This window comes from Oncorhynchus nerka, linkage group LG23, assembly GCF_034236695.1.
Source record: "Oncorhynchus nerka isolate Pitt River linkage group LG23, Oner_Uvic_2.0, whole genome shotgun sequence".
NCBI classification, from domain to species: Eukaryota; Metazoa; Chordata; class Actinopteri; order Salmoniformes; family Salmonidae; genus Oncorhynchus; species Oncorhynchus nerka.
In genome coordinates this window covers 28,302,700-28,327,135 of record NC_088418.1, presented here as the reverse complement: position 1 = coordinate 28,327,135, position 24,436 = coordinate 28,302,700, and the positions used below count along the sequence as shown (strand labels likewise).

Genomic DNA, 24,436 nt, shown 5'->3' with positions numbered 1-24,436 from the left:
GGGTGATCTGTGAGCTGCTCTGACAGCTGGTGCTCAAAGCTAGTGAGGGAGGTAAGAGTCTCCAGCTTTAGTGATTTTTGCAGTTCGTTCCAGTCATTGGCAGCAGAGAACTAGAAGGAGAGGCGGCCAAAGGAAGAATTGGCTTTGGGGATGACCAGTGAAATATACCTGCTGGAGCGTGTGCTACTGGCAGGTGCTGCTATGGTGACCAGTGAGCTGAGATAAGGCGGGGCATTACCCCGAGGATCGGTAGGATGGTCTGTCTGTTTTGGCGGACTTCCTAAGCCAGGATTCAGACACGGCTAGGACATCCAGATTGGCAGTGTGCTAAAGCAGTAAATAAAACAAACTTAGGGAGGAGGCTTCTAATGTTAACATGCATAAAACCAAGGCTTCTACGGTTACAGAAGTCAACAAATGAGAGCACCTGGGGAGTAGGAGTGGAGCTAGGCACTGCAGGGCCTGGATTAACCTCTACATCACCAGAGGAACAGAGGAGGAGTAGGATAAGGGTACGGCTAAAAGCTATGAGAATTGGTCGTCTAGAACGTCTGGAACAGAGAGTAAAAGGAGGTTTCTGGGGGCGATAAAATAGCTTCAAGGTATAATGTACAGACAAAGGTATGGTAGGATGTGAATACAGTGGAGGTAAACCTAGGTATTGAGTGATGAGAGAGATATTTTCTCTAGAAACATCATTGAAACCAGATGATGTCATTGCATGTGTGGGTGGTGGAACAGAAAGGTTGGATAAGGTATAGTGAGCAGGGCTAGAGGCTCTACAGTGAAATAAGCCAATTAACACTAACCAGAACAGCAATGGACAAGGCACGCTCAAGGTCCTAAATTATATCTTTATCGCCATCGATAAGAAACAATACCGTGCAGCCGTATTCATTGACCTGGCCAAGGCTTTCGACTCTGTCAATCACCACATCCTCATTGGCAGACTCGATAGCCTTGGTTTCTCAAATGATTGCCTCGCCTGGTTCACCAACTACTTCTCTGATAGAGTTCAGTGTGTCAAATCGGAGGGCCTGTTGTCCGGGCCTCTGGCAGCCTCTATGGGGGTGCCACAGGGTTCAATTCTTGGACCGACTCTCTTCTCTGTATACATCAATGATGTCGCTCTTGCTGCTGGTGAGTCTCTGATCCACCTCTACGCAAACGACACCGTTCTGTATACTTCTGGCCCTTCTTTGGACACTGTGTTAACAACCCTCCAGCCGAGCTTCAATGCCATACAACTCTCCTTCCGTGGCCTCCAATTCCAATTCCTCTTAAATACAAGTAAAACTAAATGCATGCTCTTCAACCGATCGCTGTCTGCACCTGCCCACCTGTCCAACATCACTACTCTGGACGGTTCTGACTTAGAATATGTGGACAACTACAAATACCTAGGTGTCTGGTTAGACTGTAAACTCTCCTTCCAGGCTCACATCAAACATCTCCAATCCAAAGTTAAATCTAGAATTGGCTTCCTATTTCGCAACAAAGCATCCTTCACTCATGCTGCCAAACATACCCTTGTAAAACTGACCATCCTACCGATCCTCAACTTCGGCGATGTTATTTACAAAATAGCCTCCAATACCCTACTCAATAAATTGGATGCAGTCTATCACAGTGCCATCCGTTTGGTCACCAAAGCCCCATATACAGTACTACCCACCACTGCGACCTGTACGCTCTCGTTGGCTGGCCCTCGCTTCATACTCGTCGCCAAACCCACTGGCTCCAGGTCATCTACAAGACCCTGCTAGGTAAAGTCCCCCCTTATCTCAGCTCGCTGGTCAACATAGCAGCACCTACCTGTAGCACGCGCTCCGCAGGTATATCTCTCTGGTCACCCCCAAAACCAATTCTTCCTTTGGCCGCCTCTCCTTCCAGTTCTCTGCTGCCAATGACTGGAACGAACTACAAAAATCTCTGAAACTGGAAACACATCTCCCTCACTAGCTTTAAGCACCAGCTGTCAGAGCAGCATAGCCCATATATAATTTAGCCCAAACAACTACCTCTCCCCCTACTGTATTTATTTATTTTGCTCCTTTGCACCCCATTATTTCTATCTCTACCTTGCACATTCATTCACTGCAAATCTACCATTCCAGTGTTTTACTTGCTATATTGTATTTACTTTGCCACCATGGCCTTTTTTTGTTGCCTTTACCTCCCTTATGTCACCTCATTTGCTCACATTGTATATAGACTTATTTTTCTACTGTATGTTTGTTTTACTCCATGTGTAATTCTGTGTTGTTGTATGTGTCAAACTGCTTTGCTTTATCTTGGCCAGGTCACAATTGTAAATGAGAACTTGTTCTCAACTTGCCTACCTGGTTAAATAAAGGTGAAATAAATAAACAAATAAACACAATCAATATCCCACAAAACACAGGTGGGGAAATAGCTACCTAAATATGAACCCCAATCAGATGCAAAGATAAACAGCTGCCTCTAATTGGGAACCACATTAGCACCAACACAGAAATAGATATACTAGATCACCCCCTAGTCACGTCCTGACCTACTACACCATAGAGAACCAAGGGCTCTATGGTCAGGGCGTGACAGAGTGTCCTGGAAAGTTTTTTTTTACTTCCCGGAAGACAAGGCCTTGGGGGGCGACCTGAGGCCGTCAGCCTATTTTAATAGCACCCGCGGACGTCTAGTAAGGGACCATTCATTTGCCCTATGAAAATCCTCATCAATCATAAGGGAGCTGCCACATATGTAGGTTATTGTCCTGCTGAACGTTGAATTAATCTCCCAGTGTCTGGTGGAAAGCAGACTGAACCAGGTCTTCCTCTAGGATTTTGCCTGTGCTTAGCTCCATTCCGTTTATTTTTTATTATGAAAAACACCCCAGTCCTTAACAATTACAAGCATACCCATAACATTATGCAGCCACCACTATGCTTGAAAATATGGAGAGTGCTACCCAGTAATCTGTTGTATTGGATTTGCCCCAAACATAACACTTTGTATTCAGGTAAAAAAATGAATTGCTTTGTTACAGTATTACTTTAGTGTCTTACTGCAAACAAGATGCATGTATTGGAATATTTGTATTCTGTACAGGCTCCCTTCTTTTCACTCTGTCAAATAGGTTAGCATTGTGGAGTGACTACAATATTGTTGACCCATTCTCAGTTTTCTCATATCACAACCTTTAAACTTTGTAACTGTTTTACGGTCACCATTGGCCTCACAGTGAAATCCCTGAGTAGTTTCCTTCCTCTCCGGCAACTGAGTTAGGAAGGACACCTGTATCTTTGTAGTGTTTGGGTGTATTGATACACCATCCAAAGTGTAATTAATAACTTCACCATGCTCAAAGGGATATTCAATGTCTGCTTTTTTAAAAACCTATCTACCAATAGGTGCCCTTCTTTGCGAGGCATTGGAAAACCTCCCTGGCCTTTGTGGTTGAAACCGTGTTTGAAATTCACTGAGGGACCTTACAGATAATTGTATGTGTGGGGTACAGAGATGAGGTAGTCATTCAAAGATCATGTTAAACACTATTATTGCACACAGAGTGAGTCCATGCAACTTATTATATGACCAATTTTATTCCTGAGCTTATTCAGTCTTGCCATAATAAAGGGGTTGAATACTTATTGACTCAAGACATTTCAACTTTTCATTTTGAATTCGTTTGTCAAAATTTAGAAAAACATAATTCTTTGATATTATTGGGTATTGTCTGTAGGTCAGTGACAAAAACAATCTCAATCGAATCCATTTTAAATTCAGGCTGTAAAACAATACCATTTGGAAAAGTCAAGGGTTGTGAATACTTTCTGAATGCACTGTACATTGTCAAAGTAAACATATAACAACGATGGTCAAAGACAGGAATATACGAGACTGTTAGTTATAAATCAATAATCTCTTACCTTTCTCTCACTCTTTCTCCCTTTCTCCCTCAATGTCCCTTTCTCTCTCTCTGTTTTTTCTCTCTCCCTTTCTCTCCATTAATCAATTGCCATGGTTACCCTGGATATAAAGGCTCTATCATTATGTCATTAAATGGAATTGAATTATGGTGAACGAAGTATGGAGAGAATCAATAGAAAACGAAGATGAGTCTAGTAAATACGGCGAAGGAAGGAGCGACAGGAGATGGGGCTATTTTCAGATGAGAAAAATGGATTGACAAACGACAAGACAAAGAGACAAAATAACAGGAAGACAAAGATACTGTTTTGATCGGTAAACGGTATTGGGCAAAATTTCTGTCCACAAAATAGCACTAAAATGGTTTCGACACAACTGTCTTGAAAATGCATTGCATGCAACGCAATCCCTAGCAGTAGCATTCCAAACTTGGATTAAGAGTAGCTGTCTTGTCAACCTAAAATGGTTATTATGGGCAAGTTTCTGTGCTGTTTCTGTGCTGTGTTTTGCGGACAGAAAACAAGGTTACAATAAGCCTGGAATCTACTCTTATTCAGTGAATTGAAACAATCGTGAAACAGAACCATAATCACTGTGAATTCCAGGATAGCTTACAACAACAGCTCCGCTCCTACACGTCAAAACGACATCCTCCGCATGCACGTTCCTTGCTATGATCACTGATCTAACATGAATCCTAATTGCTGATCGCAATCAGATCTCAATCCTTACTTCAAAGGAAGGCGAGAGGGGGAGCTTTTTTTCCAGACCTGGTATTTTACCTGTTCCTTCTGTGAGGCTGGGGTCCATCAGTGCTGGTAGGGACTTTGCCACTCCAGTCTTCCCCCTGTCTCTGTCTCTCTCCCTCCCTGCCATGGAGCCCTGGCCCCTCTGACGGTTCCTCTGGGCGTCCATGGATTTCAGCTTGCGTGCGTGTTTGTGGCCCTTGTAGTGAGCCTCAGCCTGGTTCTGGTCATGGAGGAGACAAATAAACAGTATGAGAGGAGAAGAGATCCCTGGATCTCAGCATCAGAACAGAACAGAAACCAAAAATGACAAGAAATTAGGAAAGGGGAAGGATTTTGGCAAAAAACTTGGTAACTAGTTACACAGTTCATACAGTGCATTCGGAAAGTATTCAGACCCCTTGACCTTTTCCACATTTTGATACATTACAGCCTTATTAATGAGTTTTTAAAAAATCTACACACAATACCCAATAATGATAAGGCAAAAAACGTTGACATTTTTTTAAATGATTGAAAATGTATAAAGAAATTAAAAACTGAAATAATATATTTACATAAGTATTCAGACCCTTTACTCAGTACTTTGTTGAAGCACCTTTGGCTGTGATAACAGCCTCGAGTCTTATTGGGTATTACGCTACAAGCTTGGCACACCTGTATTTGGGGAGTTTCTCTGATTCTTCTCTGTAGATCCTCTCAAGCTCTGTCAGGTTGGATCCGGAGCATCGCTGCTCTCCAGAGATGTTCAATCAGGTTCAAATCAGGCTGGCTGGGCCACTCAAGGACATTCAGAGACTTGTCCCGAAGCCATTCCTGCGTTGTCTTGGCTGTGTGCTTAAGGTCGTTGTCCTGTTGGAAGGTGAACCATCACCCCAGTCTGAGGTCCTGAGTGCTCTGGAGCAGGTTTTCATTAAGGATCTCTGTACTTTGCTCCGTTTATCTTTCCCTCGTTCCTGACCAGTCTCCACGTCCCTGCCGCTGAAAAATATCCCCACAGCATGATGCTGCTGCCACCACCATGCTTCACCGTAGGGATGGTGCCTGGTTTCCTCCAGAAGTGACGCTTAGTATTCAGGCCAAAGAGTTCAATCTTGGTTTTATCAGACCAGAGAATCTTGTTTCTTATGGTCTGAGAGTCCTTAGGTGCCTTTGGCAAACCCCAAGCAGGCTGTCATGTGCCTTTTATTGAGGAGTGGCTTCCATCTTGTCACTCTACCATAAAAGCCTGATTGGTGGAGTGCTGCAGAGATGGTTGTCCTTCTGGAAGTTTCTCCCATCTCTACAGATGAACTCTGGAGCTCTGTCTGAGTGACTAAGGCACTTATCCCTGATTGCTGAGTTTGGCCAGGTGGCCAGCTCTAGGAAGAGTTTTGGTGGATCCAAACTTCTTCCATTCAATGATGGAGGCCACTGTGTTCTTGGGGACCTTCAATGCTGCAGAAATGTTTTGGTAAACTTCCCCAGATCTGTGCCTCGACACAATCCTGTCTCGGAGCTCTACAGACAAATCCTTTGATCTCGTGGGTTGGTTTTTGCTCTGACATGCACTGTCAACTGTGGGACCTTATATAGACAAATGTGTGCCTTTCCAAATAATGTCCAATCAATTGAATGTATCACACCTGGACTCCAATCAAGTTGTAGAAAAATCTCAAGCATGATCAATGGAAACAAGATGCACCTGAGCTCAATTTCGAGTCTCATAGCAAAGGGTCTGAATACTTATGTATTCAAGGTATTCCCATTTTTCACATGTTTATGAATTTGCAAAAAATTCTAAAAACCTGTTTTCCCTTTGTCATTATGGGTTATTGTGTGTGGATTGATGAGGGGAACAAATATTTAATCAATTTTAGAATAAGGCTGTAACGTAACAAAATGTGGAAAAAGTCAAGGCGTCTGAATACTTTCCAAATGCACTGTATATATATATATACTGTATACAGTACATCACAGCCCCGTCAAGCAGTTCTTCAATTAATTGACAAGCATAGCTTGAGCCCCAAAAATGTAATTAGTTCTCGTGAACGGAGCAGTCTACAGATGTATTGAGCATTCCCTCTGTGTTCATGTGTCTCTGTGTGCTCAGTGAGTGTGAGTGTGAGTGTCCGTTTTTGTGTGTGTGGACTGTGATGGTTCTTCTATGTGGGGATTTGGATGCCAGCAGAGAGAGGGTGTCTGCGTTTAATGCTTTTTCTGGCTGATAGGTGGAGAGGCTCAGCGACAACAACAACAACACAACACAACACACACAACTTTCACAGAGATAGAGGAACAGGAGCACACATGCACACATACACCGTCAGAGTGATGAACGATCTGACAAGAGAGGAGGATAGCTTCAGCCTGTAGTATTGTGGCAACGGAGTTGACTGACTTACGGTGGAGTTGAAGCGGAGGTGACAGATGTTGCAGGAGATTATCTGTTTCCTCTTAGGCGGTGCAACACCGAACGTGTGGTTGATAACCGCCTTCTGAACCGGGTCCATCTGTCGCACACAAAACAAGCCAGACTAAACACAATCATTACTCAGATTAAGTGGTGTCTAACTATTACATGGGCGGTCAACCAACCCTCCTGGGGAGCTACTCTCCTGTAGGCCTTTGCTCTAAAATACCTGGCTCATGTTCATCAGGGCACACAACGGAAAACTTTTAGAAAGCTTTGCAACGGAAAGGGAAAATGAGTCCAGGTATTCCCTGTTTCAGTCTGTTTGATTCCGTTTGTGGCCTAATGAACACGACCCTAATCAAGGTCTTGAGGAGCACCTGATTAGTAGAATTAGGTATGTTTGAGAAGGGCTGGAGGAAAATCCTGCACCCCTACAACCACCCCTACAACTAAGGTCAGGAAGGATTGCACAATGCCAGTCCTCGAGGGCCCTGCTGATTTCTTGATTGGCAAGAGATTTATGAACAAAATAATTTGGTCTGATATTATGAGGCAAGGACATAAGAAGACAGCCAGCCAACACTGCTGCCCTCCAGGACTGTAGTTGAGCATCCCTGTATGAGGCCATCAAGTAGAAAAACTACAGTTTTTTTTGATTGCTAAACGACAGTGGGCACAACTGGAGTCACATGTGCAAAACTCTAACTACAGTCTGCACTACCAACAGTCACCTGAGCTAAACAGTTCACATCACCTGCAAAACTCATTCCAAGCAACACAACTCTTAACACATGGCTCAAAACACGCTCAGTGCAGCCAAACACTATGCACAACCCTCACTGAGATAACACACACTGTCACTCAGAACACACTGAGAGTAAAAACACTAGCATCAAACACCAATACAGAAAATACAAACTTTTCATCTTTACAGTTTGAACAATTTCAGTGACTTCATACAAAGTAATATTTTCTTCAAAGAAAAGAGTGACATTCTTTCACATGATTTATTACATTTTTTAGAACATAACAATTCTTTAAGGTAAATGAAAATGAGCAGTTTGCTTCAATAGTCTTTAGTAATTTACGGAATTACAGTAATGAGAAAAAAAAGGTAGAAACTAAAAGTACATACTGTAATTCGAACAAATAATTGAGGGGCTAATCCTGCCTCTCTCTAGCATCAGGCCACAGGTTTTCTTCAACATCACATCTAATGTTTTCTCTTGCCATGCACCTGGGGAAGAACCTTCTGGAGTGCCTTATCCATCCCTGGCAGTCCTCTGGACTCGTGTCCTCACATCCGGCACGCATGGCTTCCAAAAGAGACATTTGGTCATGTGGGTGGTGACCAAACACTTTCCACCTCCAGGCAGAGAAAAACTCCTCTATTGGGTTGAGGAAGGGTGAATATGCAGGCAGGTACAAAACCATAAATCTGTGATGTGCTGCAAACCAATCTGTGACAGCTGCAGAGTGGTGAAAAGCAACGTTATCGCAAACTATGACAAAAACTTGGGGGTTTCATACTGGCTCCCCCTGTTCTGCTGGCACTAGCTGAGCATAGAGCTTTTCTAGGAAAGCTATAAGCCTTTCTGTGTTGTATGGGCCAATGAGTGGTGTGTTGAGAAGCAAACCATCATTGGCCATTGCAGCACACATGGTGATATTTCCCCCCCTTTGGCCTGGAACCTCCACAGTGGCCCTTTGACCTATACCATTCCTTCCTCTGCGCCGTGTTTTGGCAAGGTTAAATCCAGCTTCATCGATAAATACAAATGAATGTGGTCTTTCCAGTGCTTCCACCTCCATTACTCTCTGAAAAACAGTAAGTGCACAGTTTTACTGTAGAAATGCTAGTGTTTTTTTTTACTGTAAATATTTTGTATAGCTGTGTACGTAACCTCAGACGTCTTACCTGGACATATTGGTATCTTTGCTCTTTTACCCATTCACTGTTTCTCTCAAACGGTACAGTGTATAACTGTTTCATTGTAACTTGGTGTTTCTTTAGGACTCGAGCAATAGTTGTTGTGCTGACAGAATTAACATTTTCAAATATATCATTATCAGCCAGCACTCTATCTTGAATCTCCCGCAGTTTTATTGCATTGTTGACAACAACCATGTCAACAATAGCATTTCCCTGCGCATCTGACAATATTTTTCCTCTTCCCCCTGTTGGGGGCAGCCTTTGGGTCCTGTTGTAAAAATATATTTTACAGTCAAACTTACTGTAATATATATCTGTGTAAATATTATATAATTGCGATACAAAATAGATTCCTGTAATGTTTTCATTTACTGTAAGGATGTAACTCACCTGTTTGCATGATGGAAAATTCGCATTACAGATGCCACTGTGGATCTTTGCAGATTGGGTTGCACCCTCAATCCTGCCTCTCTCAATGAGAGACCATGGTTCACGACATGGTCTATAAGTGTAGCCCTTATTTCATCTGAAATAACAGCTCTTTGTCTTCTTTGTCTTCCTCCACGCATCCGCCCTCTCCCTGACATCCTTCTCCCTCCACGTACCCATCTTCCTTGTTGCATTTCCAAAATGAGTCTTTCTGAGCTCTACCTATATATACTGTAATATGTGTGTGTGTTCACTAACAAGTCTAAAACAAGACACCTGCTTAGCCTTTCATCTGAAATTGCAATCAGCAGTGTTTGAAAGGCACAAGGCTGAAATCTATTCCGTTTTGAATGTGTGGTTCACAGTTTTGACAGCAGTGTGTTAGCATTTGAACAAAGTGCTGTAAATCCACAGTGTTGTGCAGGTTGTGGTTAAAGTCATGGGATAAGTGTGTAGAGTTTTGAAAACTGTGTTCAAGCAATGAAAAACGAACTAGAGTTTGGTCCACATGAACTGCTGCTGTGCAGACTGTGGTTAGAGTTTTGCACATGTGACTCCAGTTGTGTCCACTGTCGTTTAGCAATCGAAAAAAACTGTAATAGTCAATCATGGATCTCTCCATGTGCAGCTTCTCCATATTTGAGTGGTGTGATGTCACTTACGCCTGCACTTGCCACAACACACCTAATCCAAAAGATGTGACAAGGTATGTTTTGGAGTTCATAGATGTACAGTATGTGTATACATGTCATCAAGTACATAGAGGAACAGGTAATAAGACAGGAACTGGACATACTTTTGTGTGCGTGTGTGTGTGTGTGTGTGTGTGTGTGTGTGTGTGTGTGTGTGTGTGTGTGTGTGTGTGCGTGCTTTGGCAATATTCCATTTATACCGTATACCGGGGTATTTTGAAATACAAACAATATGATTTTCAATACCTTCCCAAAAATATATATTTAAAAAATGTGGGTTGGGGGCACAGGGGTGCGTGCTACGCCACTGCTTATAACTACAAATATAGAACTATAAGAAATCAAAGATTATCAAATTATCAAGCCTTTGGGTTCCAGCTATGCATTTGGTTTGCTAACTTGCTAGCTAAGTGGCTAGATGTCAAGATCAAGCTTCTTGGTTAGAACAGATACATGCAAACCCCCTCCTGGATCAAGACCCCTGTTGCCTAAATAATTTTGTGTGGCAAAAATGTTTTAAAATAAAAAATAGCGCTCCTTCGGTAATACCGTATACCCAGGTATGGTACAGAAACGGTATGAAAATCTGGATACCGCCCAACCCTAGTGTGTGCATGCCTGTCTACATGCATGTGTGTGTGTGAGAGCAGCTCACCATGTTGAAGTTGGGGAAGAGGTTGAGGGGGGAGGAGGCGTTGACGTGGAGCGGCAGGAAGTGCTTGATGTCCAGCTGGGTCTGGAGTGGCCGTCCCGGGAGGGATAGGGAGGCCAGGAGGGGGTTGGCCTGGGACAGTGTACCTGTAGAGGGTGGGTGGAGGACATACAGATGCTGAAAATCCATTGTCTTCCAACAGGTGTTGTCAATTCTACCTGACATACTATCTGGCATAAGACACTGGGCTAAGGCTAGAATTCACCTGTCACCGATAACTCTTTGCTGTATTGGCGGTGTCAACGGGAGGTGATCAACACACCTCCCAAGCTACTTGGTAGACTCTGACTTCCTATCATCCTTGTGCACTCAAAGACTGACATCTTATGGACATTTTCAATGGAAATTAATACAAAGCCACACCTCTACTTGAAATAAATTCTGACTGCCGTATAGGGATGAGAATTCAAAATTATTTTACTATTCGAATAATATCATGACATTTATCCAGATAGTTGAAATACACGTTTATTTCAGGGACCAGTGTGTGTGTGACAGTCAGAGAGAGAGAGAGAGAGAGAGAGAGAGAGAGAGAGAGAGAGAGAGAGAAGAGAAAGAAGCCAAACCAACTCAAGATAGTTAGACAAACTTGCTGCTGCAATAGGTTATATATCAAACCATCTGGAAGTGCTTGTCTTGACCGCATCAAATTGTTGTAAAGAAGCTACCTAGCTACAGTAGTCAGCTAATTTAGCCAGCTAGCTAATTGAGGCTATTTTGCGCTTGCTGTCCTTGTCTACAACAACTCCATTCATATGAAACAACAGCCTACCTTTTGGGTGATCATTGTAGCCTACTCCTTCTCATTTAGCCAACTTAATTCCGGAATTTTAAATCTTTCATCGTCATTTGCTACACATGGAGCCTCTGACTGTAGCGCCACTTCGATTGACCGATGTCTTTTTTATGGGGCGCAGTCATAAAAACTGTCATAAAACAGTCATTTCATTCAGGGATGCACAATATATCGGTGAACATATCGGAATCGGATGATATTAGCTAAAATTGGCAACATTGGTATCGGCCGATGTCTAGTTTAACGCCGATGTGCAAAACCAATGTCAAAGATGACGTGCGTACCTATATAACGTGGGTACATGACGTAATGACGCTATGTAAAATTTTGCGCTACACGTGGAACTCAGCATTCCTAACCTAGTGTCTGCTGTGTGTATCGAGCAGTCAACAAGTCGAGCAGTCATTTGAAAGAGTAAGAACATTTCAGCGAGATAACTCAAAGGTGAAATCCATTAACGTCAAGATAATGGAATTCATTGCCCTTGACAATCAACCGTTCTCTGTCGTGGGTGATGTTGGACTTCACGACTGGTCGAGCACCGGTACACACAACCAAATGCGCTATAGATGTTGCCCTACCGGAGTTACACAGTAATATCGTCACTGCTATTAGCTTTGCGACATACTATGGAACGCCGTTTGGGTCTTTGCGTGTCAAAAAGGATACACATCAAATAACACTATTTGACAATAACACTATTTGACACGTTAAATAAGCTTTTAATTTTACACGTCAAATAACACAGTTCTATTATAGAATGTTGTGTGTTCTTAATTTTCACATGCAAGCCAAGCGCCACCACTACTATCAGTAGCACTGTCAAAGCTGTACAAAAAAGTCTGTAAATACAGGCCACGAATGATGTGTTTACAATACCATGTTGGTAATAAAGCATTATTTGTTCAACTGCAACTTCTGGGGTAGTTAGCTTTAGCTTGGTACCTAACTAGCACCAATACAACCAGCCTGAAAACAATGACCAGTAGAAACTGCAGTCATTTTCCTTATTCTTAGCAATGATTTAGGAATCCTTGTGAGTAAGTATTAGGTAGGTAGCCTATTGAAGTTGAACTTCAGTTCATGAAAATAAAAAACTAGCCAGATACTTAACCCTGTTGCCCAAAGCTAACGCTATAAGCAGCCAGCAAGTGAGGCTCGACCGGACCAGGTTTTGTGGCTAACTTCACAACACATTCAGGATTAGGCACAATAGTGGAATTTGCAGTTTGCCTTCAAAATAAAAAGACCTCTTTAAAAGTGATGCAGAAGGTTACAATTGGTGGGATCATTCCATATTTAGACTAGATAATGTTAAACAAGTTTGAAATGTGAAGCAATGAAATGGGTTATCAGTCTACTCTGTGACACCCACAGAACACAACTGTGAAGAGTTTACGCAAATATTAGCTTTTATCGCGGGACTGTGACTGTGTGAAATCACCTCCCCAGTCAGCCGATTGTGTGTATTTACATTCATATTGCACTGTACAGCATTACCTAAGGATTGGGGATCAATGAAATGGGGTATCAGTCTACACAATACCCAAGCAATACCCAATGTCCTCCTCAGAGTTATCAGACTCCAAAACATCCACGCAATGTTTTTCCTCTGGAATAGTGTTCAATACACAAAGGTTGACAATAAATGTGGCTCAATTCACAGTTGAGTCCCGCTATAAGAGCTACGAAGCTAATTTTCTCTGGGTGTCACTGAGTAGACTGATACCCCATGTCATTGATCCATAATGTTGCACACATTGTATATAGACTCCCCTTTTTTTCCTACTGTGTTATTGACTTGTTAATTGTTTACTCCATGTGTAACTCTGTGTTGTCTGTTCACACTGCTATGCTTTATCTTGGCCAGGTCGCAGTTGCAAATGAGAACTTGTTCTCAACTAGCCTACCTGGTTAAATAAAGGTGAAAATAAAATATAAAAAATAAAAAATAAAATCCATAGGTAAGGCTGTACAGTGAAATAAGTATGCCCCCAATGCAATTCTAAAGTATAATACATCCAGTGTGATTTCAACAGATTGTTGTCAAATTGACAAATTCTTGTCTTTTGTTGATTTTATATAACAACATTCCATCCTTGTTTAGCATGATCTATTCAATTATGGCATAATTCTACTATTTGTATTTATTTGCATCACTGTCAATGACATACTTTTATTTTGAAAGCTCACCGCAAAGTCCTCTCTTGTGGCTAATCCTTATTGTGGCTAGCTTCACATAGATGGGTCCAACCACCATTAATCAAATAAATATCTTATAAATTAGGGATATTTTAGATGATGACACCTAGCTATATAGTTAGCTAGCTGAAACAGATGATGTTGTTTTGGGGAAGAACATTATTTGCATCCATCAGCTAGCTAGCTTTTTTTAATGCCCAGCAGGTGTGCGAGACAACTTTACCAGCATCATAGTATACGTATATCGATGAATCGTTGTGACATATGAAATACGAGTGATATTGTAATCAATGTGTAATAACTACATAAAAAAATGTATGAACGCGTTAAATTATTATGTGATGTGCAGTCATATTCAGGTCCTGATTGATCAACAAGCTTATTTGGCAAAGACCCAAACGGCGTTCCATAGAAATCCTGGTTGAGAATGAAATGACTGAACAAATGAACAATGAAACAGCACAGTAAGTATGTGAAAGAAATAGGTTTTGATTATGTTTTACTGGTAATGGGGTGTCGTGGAAATTTCCTCTATTTACCAAATCATGGGAGCAAACCACACACACAAGTCAGAGTTAGTTATAAAAGTCCATCTTTAATTATATGAGCTCTATCACAATCCTGTGACTCTCAGATAAATTCAGTGTCTCTCAATGAATTCTCTGAGAGCCCCCTTACAATGCAACTGAGATCCTTTAATAGCAAAGAACACACATAGTCAGACAGCATAGACATAATAAATCGTTCAGCTTTGTCTCCTTACTCAAACCCAGAACCATAAACCAATCCCCCAAATCAACAGGCATATATCAAATTGTCATTTAGATACAACCAACTCTAAATACAACCAAACCTGGACAAGCTCACGGAGAGGAGAGTGAGGCTATAGGTTAAGATAAAAGGGAGCATGAGAATGATTCCAGACACTGCCACCCTCCTTTCCCCACTAGAAAAAGGTAGGGAGTAAAAGATATGTTTACACATGATGACACTTTGACCTCTCCCCTCTCTGTGGCCCATGCAACTTAGTTTTGACATAGAACAGATAACTGCAACCTCGCCACAGTATTATACAAAAATACCATTCTGATGAGAAGTAACTTACACACATTTGATAAATATAAAACATCTTACATATGTTACCAACAAATTCTGAATCTTCCACGACAGGGGACATAAGTAAATGCCAACAAAATAACTTTTTGGTCAGTGTGGTGTGTGTAACCTTTATTTAACTAGGCAAGTCAGTTAAGAACAAATTCTTATATACAATGACCGCCTACCCCAGCCAAACCCGGACGACGCTGGCCCAATTGTGTGCCGCCCTATGGGACATTTTAAATATCAGTTATCGGTATCGGGTGTTTTTGGCCAGGAAAATATCGGATATCGGTATCGGCCAAAAATGTCATATTGGTGCATCACTAGTTTTATTATAATTTTGAATGTAATGGTCTATCCTTGTTGGCTATGTAGCAATGTCACAGATCATTTGATTGCATTTTAGCCAAAGCCTTTAAAAGCCATTCTCTCAAAAAATAATACTCTCCCAGGTAATTGAATACTAACTGTTCGGATATTAGAATAATCGAATACCCGTGCCCATCCCTACTGCCGTACTGAGTACTTCAATCTACACATTTCTGTCCTTCTGTCCACTAGAACTCTCAATGTGCTAAATTGTCCAAAAATAACCACAATATTTTAAGGATTAAGGACAGCACTTAATCCAAATCAAGTTTGGAGTACTGCAGCTTGGCACACACATTTCTATTGTGGTACAGCTATAAGAGATTGGTCAGCAGAGAGAGAGAGATGGAAGAAGAGAGAGCGAGAGAGAGAGAGAGAGAGAGAGAGAGAGAGAGAGAGAGAGAGAGAGCGAACGAGCGAGCGAGCGAGAGCAAATGGGGCTTAAATAGCCAATTATATTAATTTTGATCTTGATGGAGGTGAACACTTCCCCTGGAGATATTACCATCAGCACACATTAATAGCGATCAGGATCCATTAAATAGAATGTGTATTTGTGCTTTTGTGAGTGCGTGTGTGTGTGTGATAAAGCAGAAACTAGGGGAACATTTTCACCTCCAACTGGGTGCTGTGCTGAATTGTGACTTTTGGGGACCTTGACTCTCTCGTTCTTTCTATCTCCCTCTCTTTCTAACTCTCTCTCCTTCTAACTCTCTCTCCTCTATCTCTCTCCCTTCACTCTCTCTCATTCTCTGTTTCCCCTTTCTCTCCCCCGCTCTCTCTCTCTGTCACCCCATTCTCTCTCTCTCTCCCTCGCTGTCTCCCCCCCTCTCCCCTCCCCCTCTCTCTCACACAAATCTGCAATTGATCTCAATAATCTTTCAAGCATTAAGTCACAAAAAGTACCAGGCAAGAAATGTAATGTTTTGCTCCATAGAAGCGGGTACAAACATCAACTGTGAGCGAATTTATATTTGGCTCAGAAAAATATTTTGGCTACAAGAATAGTTAGAGGTTTCATTTTTTTTGTTTTATAACATATTTTGGCATTCATTTGACACTTTTAACCACGCACTCAGTCTTTTGCAGTCTTTGTTTTCAACTGGTCAACTGTGCATTGAATCATGCTTTTTAATCTTACCCTTATATTTGTTGTGTGTATGTCTGAAAGTATGTATATATATATATATATATATATGCATTTTTTACACTACACAAGAGTTGCCCTTCACAATCCATTGAATTGATGGTAAAACAGTTTTCCTCTTTCAACCCGGCTTCGACTTCCCCAGAGAAAGATACCATATTCATGGATGATAGGAGTGTAGATGCAATGATCCTTTTCATAGAGTGGGGATAAAAGCTTATGAGGCAGAGAAATGATGGCACACTGCAAACTGGAGGCTTAATCGCTATTATTTTGAGGATTAGTCTTTGGGTGACTCACCGTCCCAGTGTTTATCATTCTTTTGATGAGGAAAAGGGTAACAAGCCTTTCAACGCAGAGGATCGCACTGACAGCACCTCAGAAGAGTGTTTCAGAGCATCCCTTAGGACACACCATATTGTCGAACGTTCCCTTAAGAGTCTCACTAGGTCATTAACTAACGTTTTCATAGTAACGTTCCCGTGATGTGCAAGGAATGTTTCCAAGAGAACATTCCCTTAATTTAAAATAGAAGTTACTCAGACCGTGGTTACCATGTTCTCATAACTTAAAATATGTATGTTCTAGACACGTTTCATTCCCCCCCAAAAAATATGTAATTACAAATCATGTCTTGTTATTGTTGCCAAGCCAATCAAGTCTCTGATTGGTGAACCCTTGATCCAATCATAGCGCTTTGTCTGTTGGCAAGGTTTGGGATACTCTCATACCCAGTGCTTTAAACAGAGTGTTTTCAACGTATATATTTGAAATATTAGACATTTGTTAAGTTACTTTATTAACCGGAGCTGATAAAGCTCATGAGGGAGGGGCCATACTGTGAGTGAGTGACACGGGGAGCAGGGAGGAGAGATAGAGAGAGAGACAGCAACCAACCATGCCTACTGGCGCTATAGTAGACTAATAGCTGCCATAGCTAAGTTATTTATCATGAAATATGATCACATAGTACCTGTCTTGACTGCATCAAACCCGGAGAAGCTAGTTAAGCCAGCTAACTGTTAGGCTAATTGAGGTTGCAGTGCATGCACTTTCTCATTCTACATTTGCAAATAACAACAACTCCATTCTGAATATTAAGTAGCAGCCTACCTGTTGGCTCTAGGTTGTTATAGCCTATCCTTCTCCTTTAACTTTTAATTCTGTCACTTTAATTGCATCTTCCATTGATTAGATATCTCCTAACTATTGCCACTTTAATGACTTATGATTGGCCAACAACAACAACAAGCTACACTCGCCATGCTCCACTCTCACGAAAAGCAAAAGCAGCAGCATTAATGATCAAATCTCTCTCTCTCTACTGCAGGAGTAAAGTTCCGATCTGTACGGGCCCTTCCGGACAAGTCAGTTAAAATGACACAAACCCGAGACCTGTGACAATCATACCCAGACCCGTGACATTATTTAGAATTCTGTATCCGACCCGCTCGGATCTCAGATCGGATATTCGGGTACTGGTGGATCCATGAAGACAAGTGCAATCACCATTATTGCTTACATCCTTCAAGTTGCTTCATCTACATACGTGCCTAGGGAGGAGGGGTTAGGGTTTCTTCTGGACAGGGCCTAACTACTGTATACTGGCCCAATAAGCACATGCCTGGGTTCGAGACCCGCTAGGGAAGTCACCCTACTCTTACATTCTTAGCAATATACACTACTGTTCAAAAGTTTGGGGTCAATACCCCAAATACTTAGAAATGTCATTGTTTTTGAAAGAAAAGCAAAAAAATGTTGTCCATTAAAATAACATCACATTGATCAGAAATTCAGTGTAGACATTGTTAATGTTGTAAATGACTATTATAGCTGGAAACGACTGATTTTTAATGGAATATCTACATAGGCCCATTATCAGCAACCATCACTCCTGTGTTCCAATGGCACGTTGTGTTAGCTAATCCAAGTTTCTCATTTTAAAAGGCTAATTGATCGTTAGAAAACCCTTTTGCAATATCAGCACAGCTGAAAACTGTTGTTCTGAATAAAGAAGCAATAAAACTGGCCTTCTTTAGACTAGTTGAGCATCTGAAGCATCAGCATTTGTGGGTACGATTACAGGCCCAAAATGGCCAGAAACAAAGTACTTTCTCCTGAAACTCGTCAGTCTATTCTTGTTCTGAGAAATGAAAGCTATTCCATGCGAGAAATTGCCAAGAAACTGAGGATCTGGTACAGCGCTGTGTACTACTCCCTTCACACAACAGCGCAAACTGTCTCTAACCAGAATTCAAAGAGTTGTAGGAGGCCCCCTTGCACAACTGAGCAAGAGGACAAATACATTAGAGTGTCTAGTTTGAGAAACAGAATTCCTCAACTGGCAGCTTCATTAAATAGTACCCAAAACACCAGTCTCAACGTCAACAGTGAAGAGGCGACTCCGGGATGCTGGCCTTCTAGGCAGAGTTCCTCTGTCCAGTGTCTGTGTTCTTTTGCCCATCTTAATCTTTTCTTTTTATTGGCCAGTCTGAGATATGGCTCTTTCTTTGCAACTCTGCCTAGAAGGCCAGTTTTCAGCTGTGCTAACATAATTGAAAAATGGTTTTCTAACAATCAATTAGCCTTTTAAAATGAGAAACTTGGATTAGCTAACACAACGTGCCATTGGAACCCAGGAGTGATGGTTGCTGATAATGGGCCTCTGCAGATATTCCATTAAAAATCAGCCGTTTCCAATTGTCATCTACGACATTAAGAATGTCTACGCTGTTTTCTGATCAATTGGATGTAATTTTAATGGACAATTTTTTTGTTGCTTTTCTTTCAAAAAGAAGGACAAACCTTTGAATGGTAGTGTATATGTTAATGCCATTATTTGGCAACAGTTACAACACACCTATCTGGTCTAATGAAAATGAGTTTCTCAATGACACGTTTGTTCTACATGGTAAATGTGTTGTTGATTTTAGAAAGACGACAAGTGTCTCTTTGAGATGCTCAGCTATATTGAATGAATATATACTGACAATTTATGAAGTAGTGGAAATGTAGTACTACTTTGTGCTCAAGGGGAAACCCTACAGATTCACAACCTTTAATAAGAAACACATTTGAATTAGATCAGATAGTTGTAACTCTTGCCAAATAATGACATTAATATATTTAGCAAAGAATGTGATAGTAGGATGACTACTCTAGGCAGGTCTCGGACCCAGGCCACCGGCACCAATGACAAACGCCCTAACCGCTGTCCCAATAAATGTACGTAGTTCTGTCATAGAGCTCTTCTTGTCTATTAATGTTCTGTAATATGTCATGTTTCATGTTTTGGTGCGGTCCCCAGGAAGAGTAGTTGGTGCTTTTGCAACAGCTAATGGCAGATCCTAATAAAATACCCCTCTCATGAAACGTGTCTAGAACATTAGTATCTTATATTCTGAGAACATGGCAACCATGTGCTGTGAATGCTTGGCGGAACGTTGATGGAATATTCTCCTGACACGGGAACTTTATATTTGTTATGTTCATAAATAGTCTCATCAACAGGAAAACGTCAGGTCACTCTTCCTTCACTATCAATTAACCACATGCGGAATGTCAGTCACTTGTTGCCGTTGGACAATTGAGCCACATCAGAATAACGTGATTCCACCAGGCTTCCTAATATACCTATGGGCATAGCAGTTCAATAATCACCTTGCTCTCTTTCTCACCAATGGGGGTAAATCATGTATTTAAATGATTGCTTACCCCTTGTCTCGCACTTGCAGCAAAAGTTTACGTCCTCTCCCCTCTACCTCCCCACCGCCACCAGCTGAATACAGTATCTTACACCCAGCCAGTGAGGTACTGATGCCAGACGCCCATCAAAGGGCTATCTGCCATCCCTGCGTCTGGCTCTGGGGTTCATCCCCCGGAGACGGGGCCATCCCCCACATCTATTTGAATAAATGTTCATATATACAAGTACGTTTAGTCTCTCTTGTTCATTCAGTTAAGGCTGCCCTCAATTGAACTACCACCTGAGTGTGCACGGGGGCCTATGTCTATCCACTTGTTCTCATGTTGCTCTCTTTTATAGAATCACAGAGCAATCAAATATTTTTTTATCTTATTTTATTTTGGGCCCTGTTGACGTTCAGGGTTCTCTCTTTGGCTTTGTTTTGGAGCTGAAGAGGCGGGAGACAGCTGACCCTCACCACCTGAGCAGACCCAGGGCTTACACACACACACACACACACACACACACACACACACACACACACACACACGGTTTATGATTGGGCCATTGTGTCTGAATGTTGTGAGTGTGCTTAAGTATTCTCATAAAAACATATTTGACTCTAAAACCATCAAGGGTAGAAAACTTGTTATCTCGACACAGTTATCTCTCCGTTTGCACAAATGATGCAGAATCATGGCTGAAAAAACAACACAATTAAATTAGAACGACTTTAGAGAGACGATTACGTACACTAAAGATTTAACACACCATTGTAACTAAGTCACGACACTCATCAACACTGGCTACTTCTAATCGTGCAAAACATACCGTTTCTCACATAATGAGCATTTTAAAAACATGCTTTTTTCCCTCCAGTCTGTCACATTCCTTTTAGGGATATATTACAAAGTATTTATTTTAGTCAAGGAATAAAAGCAATTACTGTACTATACTGTGCTTATGCAATAACGATGATGCTATTTGCTGCTTATAGACTAGGACAATAGGCTGACAGGGTGGGGGAGAGTTTTTAGTTTCCATTAGATAAGCAGGCTACCATCGACAGATACAGCAGAGCTAAACAAGAGAGTGAGAGGGAGAGAGAGAGAGAGAGAGAGAGAGAGAGAGAGAGAGAGAGAGAGAGAGAGAGGGAGATCTTCCTTTTCTTGACAGCAAAACAACACCTCTGTACTCGTCAATAAATACGTTTTTGTCCAGGCAAACTCTTTTTTGTACTCTGTCACTGTTCATGCACGCACACACAAACACACACACAGCAGCCCAACGGCTTAGTGAGAGAGTCTTCCTGCAGGGTAACATCTAGCCAAGTTCAGGCCTCCCATCGTAATCTGCCCTATTTTCGCTTATTACACTCTGAGCCCACTTTCACACTGGCATTTTAAAACATACAATGAATTGTTCAAGGTTAAATCCACTGCTGATGTCCTTGAGTCATTGAACCAGCAGGGCATTCTGAAAGCCTATTTACTTTGGTTATCTACTGTATATGTAAAGAGGGCAAAGCACTTCCAAATTTCCAAGTGCCAAATAAATACCATTCCTTTTGATGTAGTGGACATCTTAATGGCATCATTTTCTGGTTGTAAACTATTCTTCTGGTTAATAAGTCCTCAAATAACTAGATTACAACCAACTAGTCTTTTACAGCCAGGTAAATACAGTCCAGTGTCTATACGGGCTCACACTTTTCAGTGTTAAATTAACACACTGCTTAGTTTAAAGGCTTATTTGCATATTTCCCAGAGTGCCTTGTCTTTTGAGTGAATTGTAGAGTTTCCAAACCAAAACTGTATTTGATAGTTACAGAGACAGGGTTATTGCATTTATCAATTTTCGGTCACCAAGTGATATCTTAAGTGAATATGTTATCATAAAAATGTAGTAATTTAACACAATACAACACATATTTCATAAAGCCTAATGTTGAGGGAAAGTCACATCATGCTGGCTTGCAAAGTGATGTGTAATTCATGTTGGCATACAGCCCAAAACATTTAAACCGCAACCAGCATTCATAATGACTGCCGGATTGGGAAGATTAAGATGTGATACTACCTAAACCATCTAAACTGAAACAACCACTTTGGTAATGAGTGCAATAAGTCCAACTAACACATTTGATTAGTTAAGAATAATGTACAGTGCATTCAGAAAGTATTCACACCCCTAGACTTTTTCCACATTTTGTTGGGTTTCAGCCAGAATAAGAAATATATTAATTTGAGATTTTTTTGTCACTGGCCTCCACACAATACCCCTTAATATCAAAGTGGAATAATGTCTTTCAATTGTTTTTTAAATTTTTTATATATTTTTTTACAAATGAATTAAAAATGAAAAGCTGAAATACCTTGAGTCAATAAGTATTCCCCTTTGTTATGGTGAACCAAATTAAGTTCAGGAGTAAAAATGTGCGTAACAAGTCACATAAGTTGCAGTCGAGCAGTACATTTCTAACACAGATTCAACCACAATGCCCATGGAGGTTTTCCAATGCCTCGCAACTAAGGGCACCTATTGGCAGATGGGTAATTATTGTATTTTTTAAAGCAGACACTGAATATCCGTTTGAGCATGGTGAAGTTATTAATTACACTTTGGATGGTATATCAATACACCCAGGCACTACAAAGATAATGGCTTACATCAACACCATTATCCCAGAAACCCTAGACCCTGTCACGCCATGATCTGTTTTACCTGTCCTTGTGCTTGTCTCCACCCCATCCAGGTGTCGCTCATCATCCCCGGTGTATTTATCCCTGTGTTTTCTGTTTGTCTGTGCCAGTTCGTCTTGTTTGCCAAGTCAACCAGCGTTTATCTCCTAGCTCCTATTTTTTCCCAGTCTCTGTTTTTACTAGTCCTCCTGGTTTGGACCCTTGCCTGTCCTGACACTGAACCCACCTGCCTGACCATTCTTCCTGCCCTGACCTCGAGCCTGCCTAACGCCTTGTACTGTTTGGACTCGGACCTGATTTCTGAACTCTCGCCTGTACCCAACCTGCCTTTTGCCTACCCCTTGTGTTATAATAAATATCAGAGCTTAACCATCTGCCTCCTGTGTCTGAATATGAGTCTCGTCTTGTGCCCTTATAGACCCACTCCAATTTGCATACCGCTCTAACAGATCCACAGATGATGATCTCTATTGCACTCCACACTGCCCTTTCCCACCTGGACAAAAGGAACACCTATGTGAGAATGCTATTCATTGACTACAGCTCAGCGTTCAACACCATGGGGCCCTCAAAGCTCATCACTAAGCTAAGTACCCTGGTGACTAAACACCTCCCTCTGCAACTGGATCCTGGACTTCCTGACGAGCCGCCCCCAGGTGATAAGGGTAGGTAACAACACATCCGCCGCGCTGATCCTCAACACGGGGGCCCATCAGGGGTGCATCCTCAGTCCCCTCCTGTATTCCTTGTTCAACCTGCACAGCCATTCACGACTCCAACACTATCATTAAGTTTGCAGATGACACAACAGTCGTAGGCCTGATCACCAACAACGATGAGACAGCCTATAGGGAGGAGGTCAGAGACCTGGCCGTGTGGTGCCAGGACAACAACCTCTCCCACAAAATGATCAAGACAAAGGAGATGATTGTGGACTACAGGAAAAAGAGGACCGAGCACACCTCCATTCTCATCGACGGCGCTGTAGTGGAGCAGGTTGAGAGCTTCAAGTTCCTTGGTGTCCACATCACCAACAAACTAACATGGTCCAAGCACACCAAGACAGTCGTGAAGAGGGCATGACAAAACCTATTCCCTCTCAGGAGACTGAAAAGATTTGGTATGGGTCCCCAGATCCTCAAAAGGTTCTACAGCTGCACCATCGAGAGCATCCTGACTGGTTGCATAACTGCCTGGTATGGCAACTGCTCGGCCTCCGACTGCAAGGCACTACAGAATGTAGTGCGTACGGCCCAGTACATCACTGGGGCTAGTCATAGACTGTTCTCTCTGCTACCGCATGGCAAGCGGTACAGGAGCGCCAAGTCTAGGTCCAAGAGGCTTCTAAACAGCTTTTACCCTCAAACACATTCTATGTGTTTTTTCTATGTTTTCTATTTCTATGTGTTTGGCCTGGTATGGTTCCCAATCAGAGGTAGCCGTCAATCGTTGTCTCTGATTGAGAACCATACTTATGTAGCCTTTTCCCACCTGTGTTTTGTGGGTAATTATTATTCCGTGTGTGTTTGTGTGCACCTCGGTTGCGTCATGTTCTTTGCTGTTTACCTGTTTGTTTTTTGGTTATTTCGGTTTCACTTTCATTAAAAGATGTGGAACT

At 41.8% G+C, this 24,436-nt stretch overlaps 1 protein-coding gene across 1 annotated transcript in view; it reads right to left on the bottom strand.

The window, feature by feature from the left end:
- The window catches only part of LOC115106650 (zinc finger protein 385B-like), a 147,937-nt gene that overhangs the window by 9,381 nt on the left and 114,120 nt on the right, over positions 1 to 24,436 (bottom strand). Inside the window, exons 4-6 of the mRNA XM_029629587.2 lie at positions 10,760 to 10,902; positions 7,040 to 7,147; positions 4,692 to 4,878 (exon numbers count right to left, since the gene is read on the bottom strand). Of these exons, the coding sequence (XP_029485447.1) occupies positions 4,692 to 4,878; positions 7,040 to 7,147; positions 10,760 to 10,902 (438 nt within the window). The remainder of the gene's footprint in view (positions 1 to 4,691; positions 4,879 to 7,039; positions 7,148 to 10,759; positions 10,903 to 24,436) is intronic.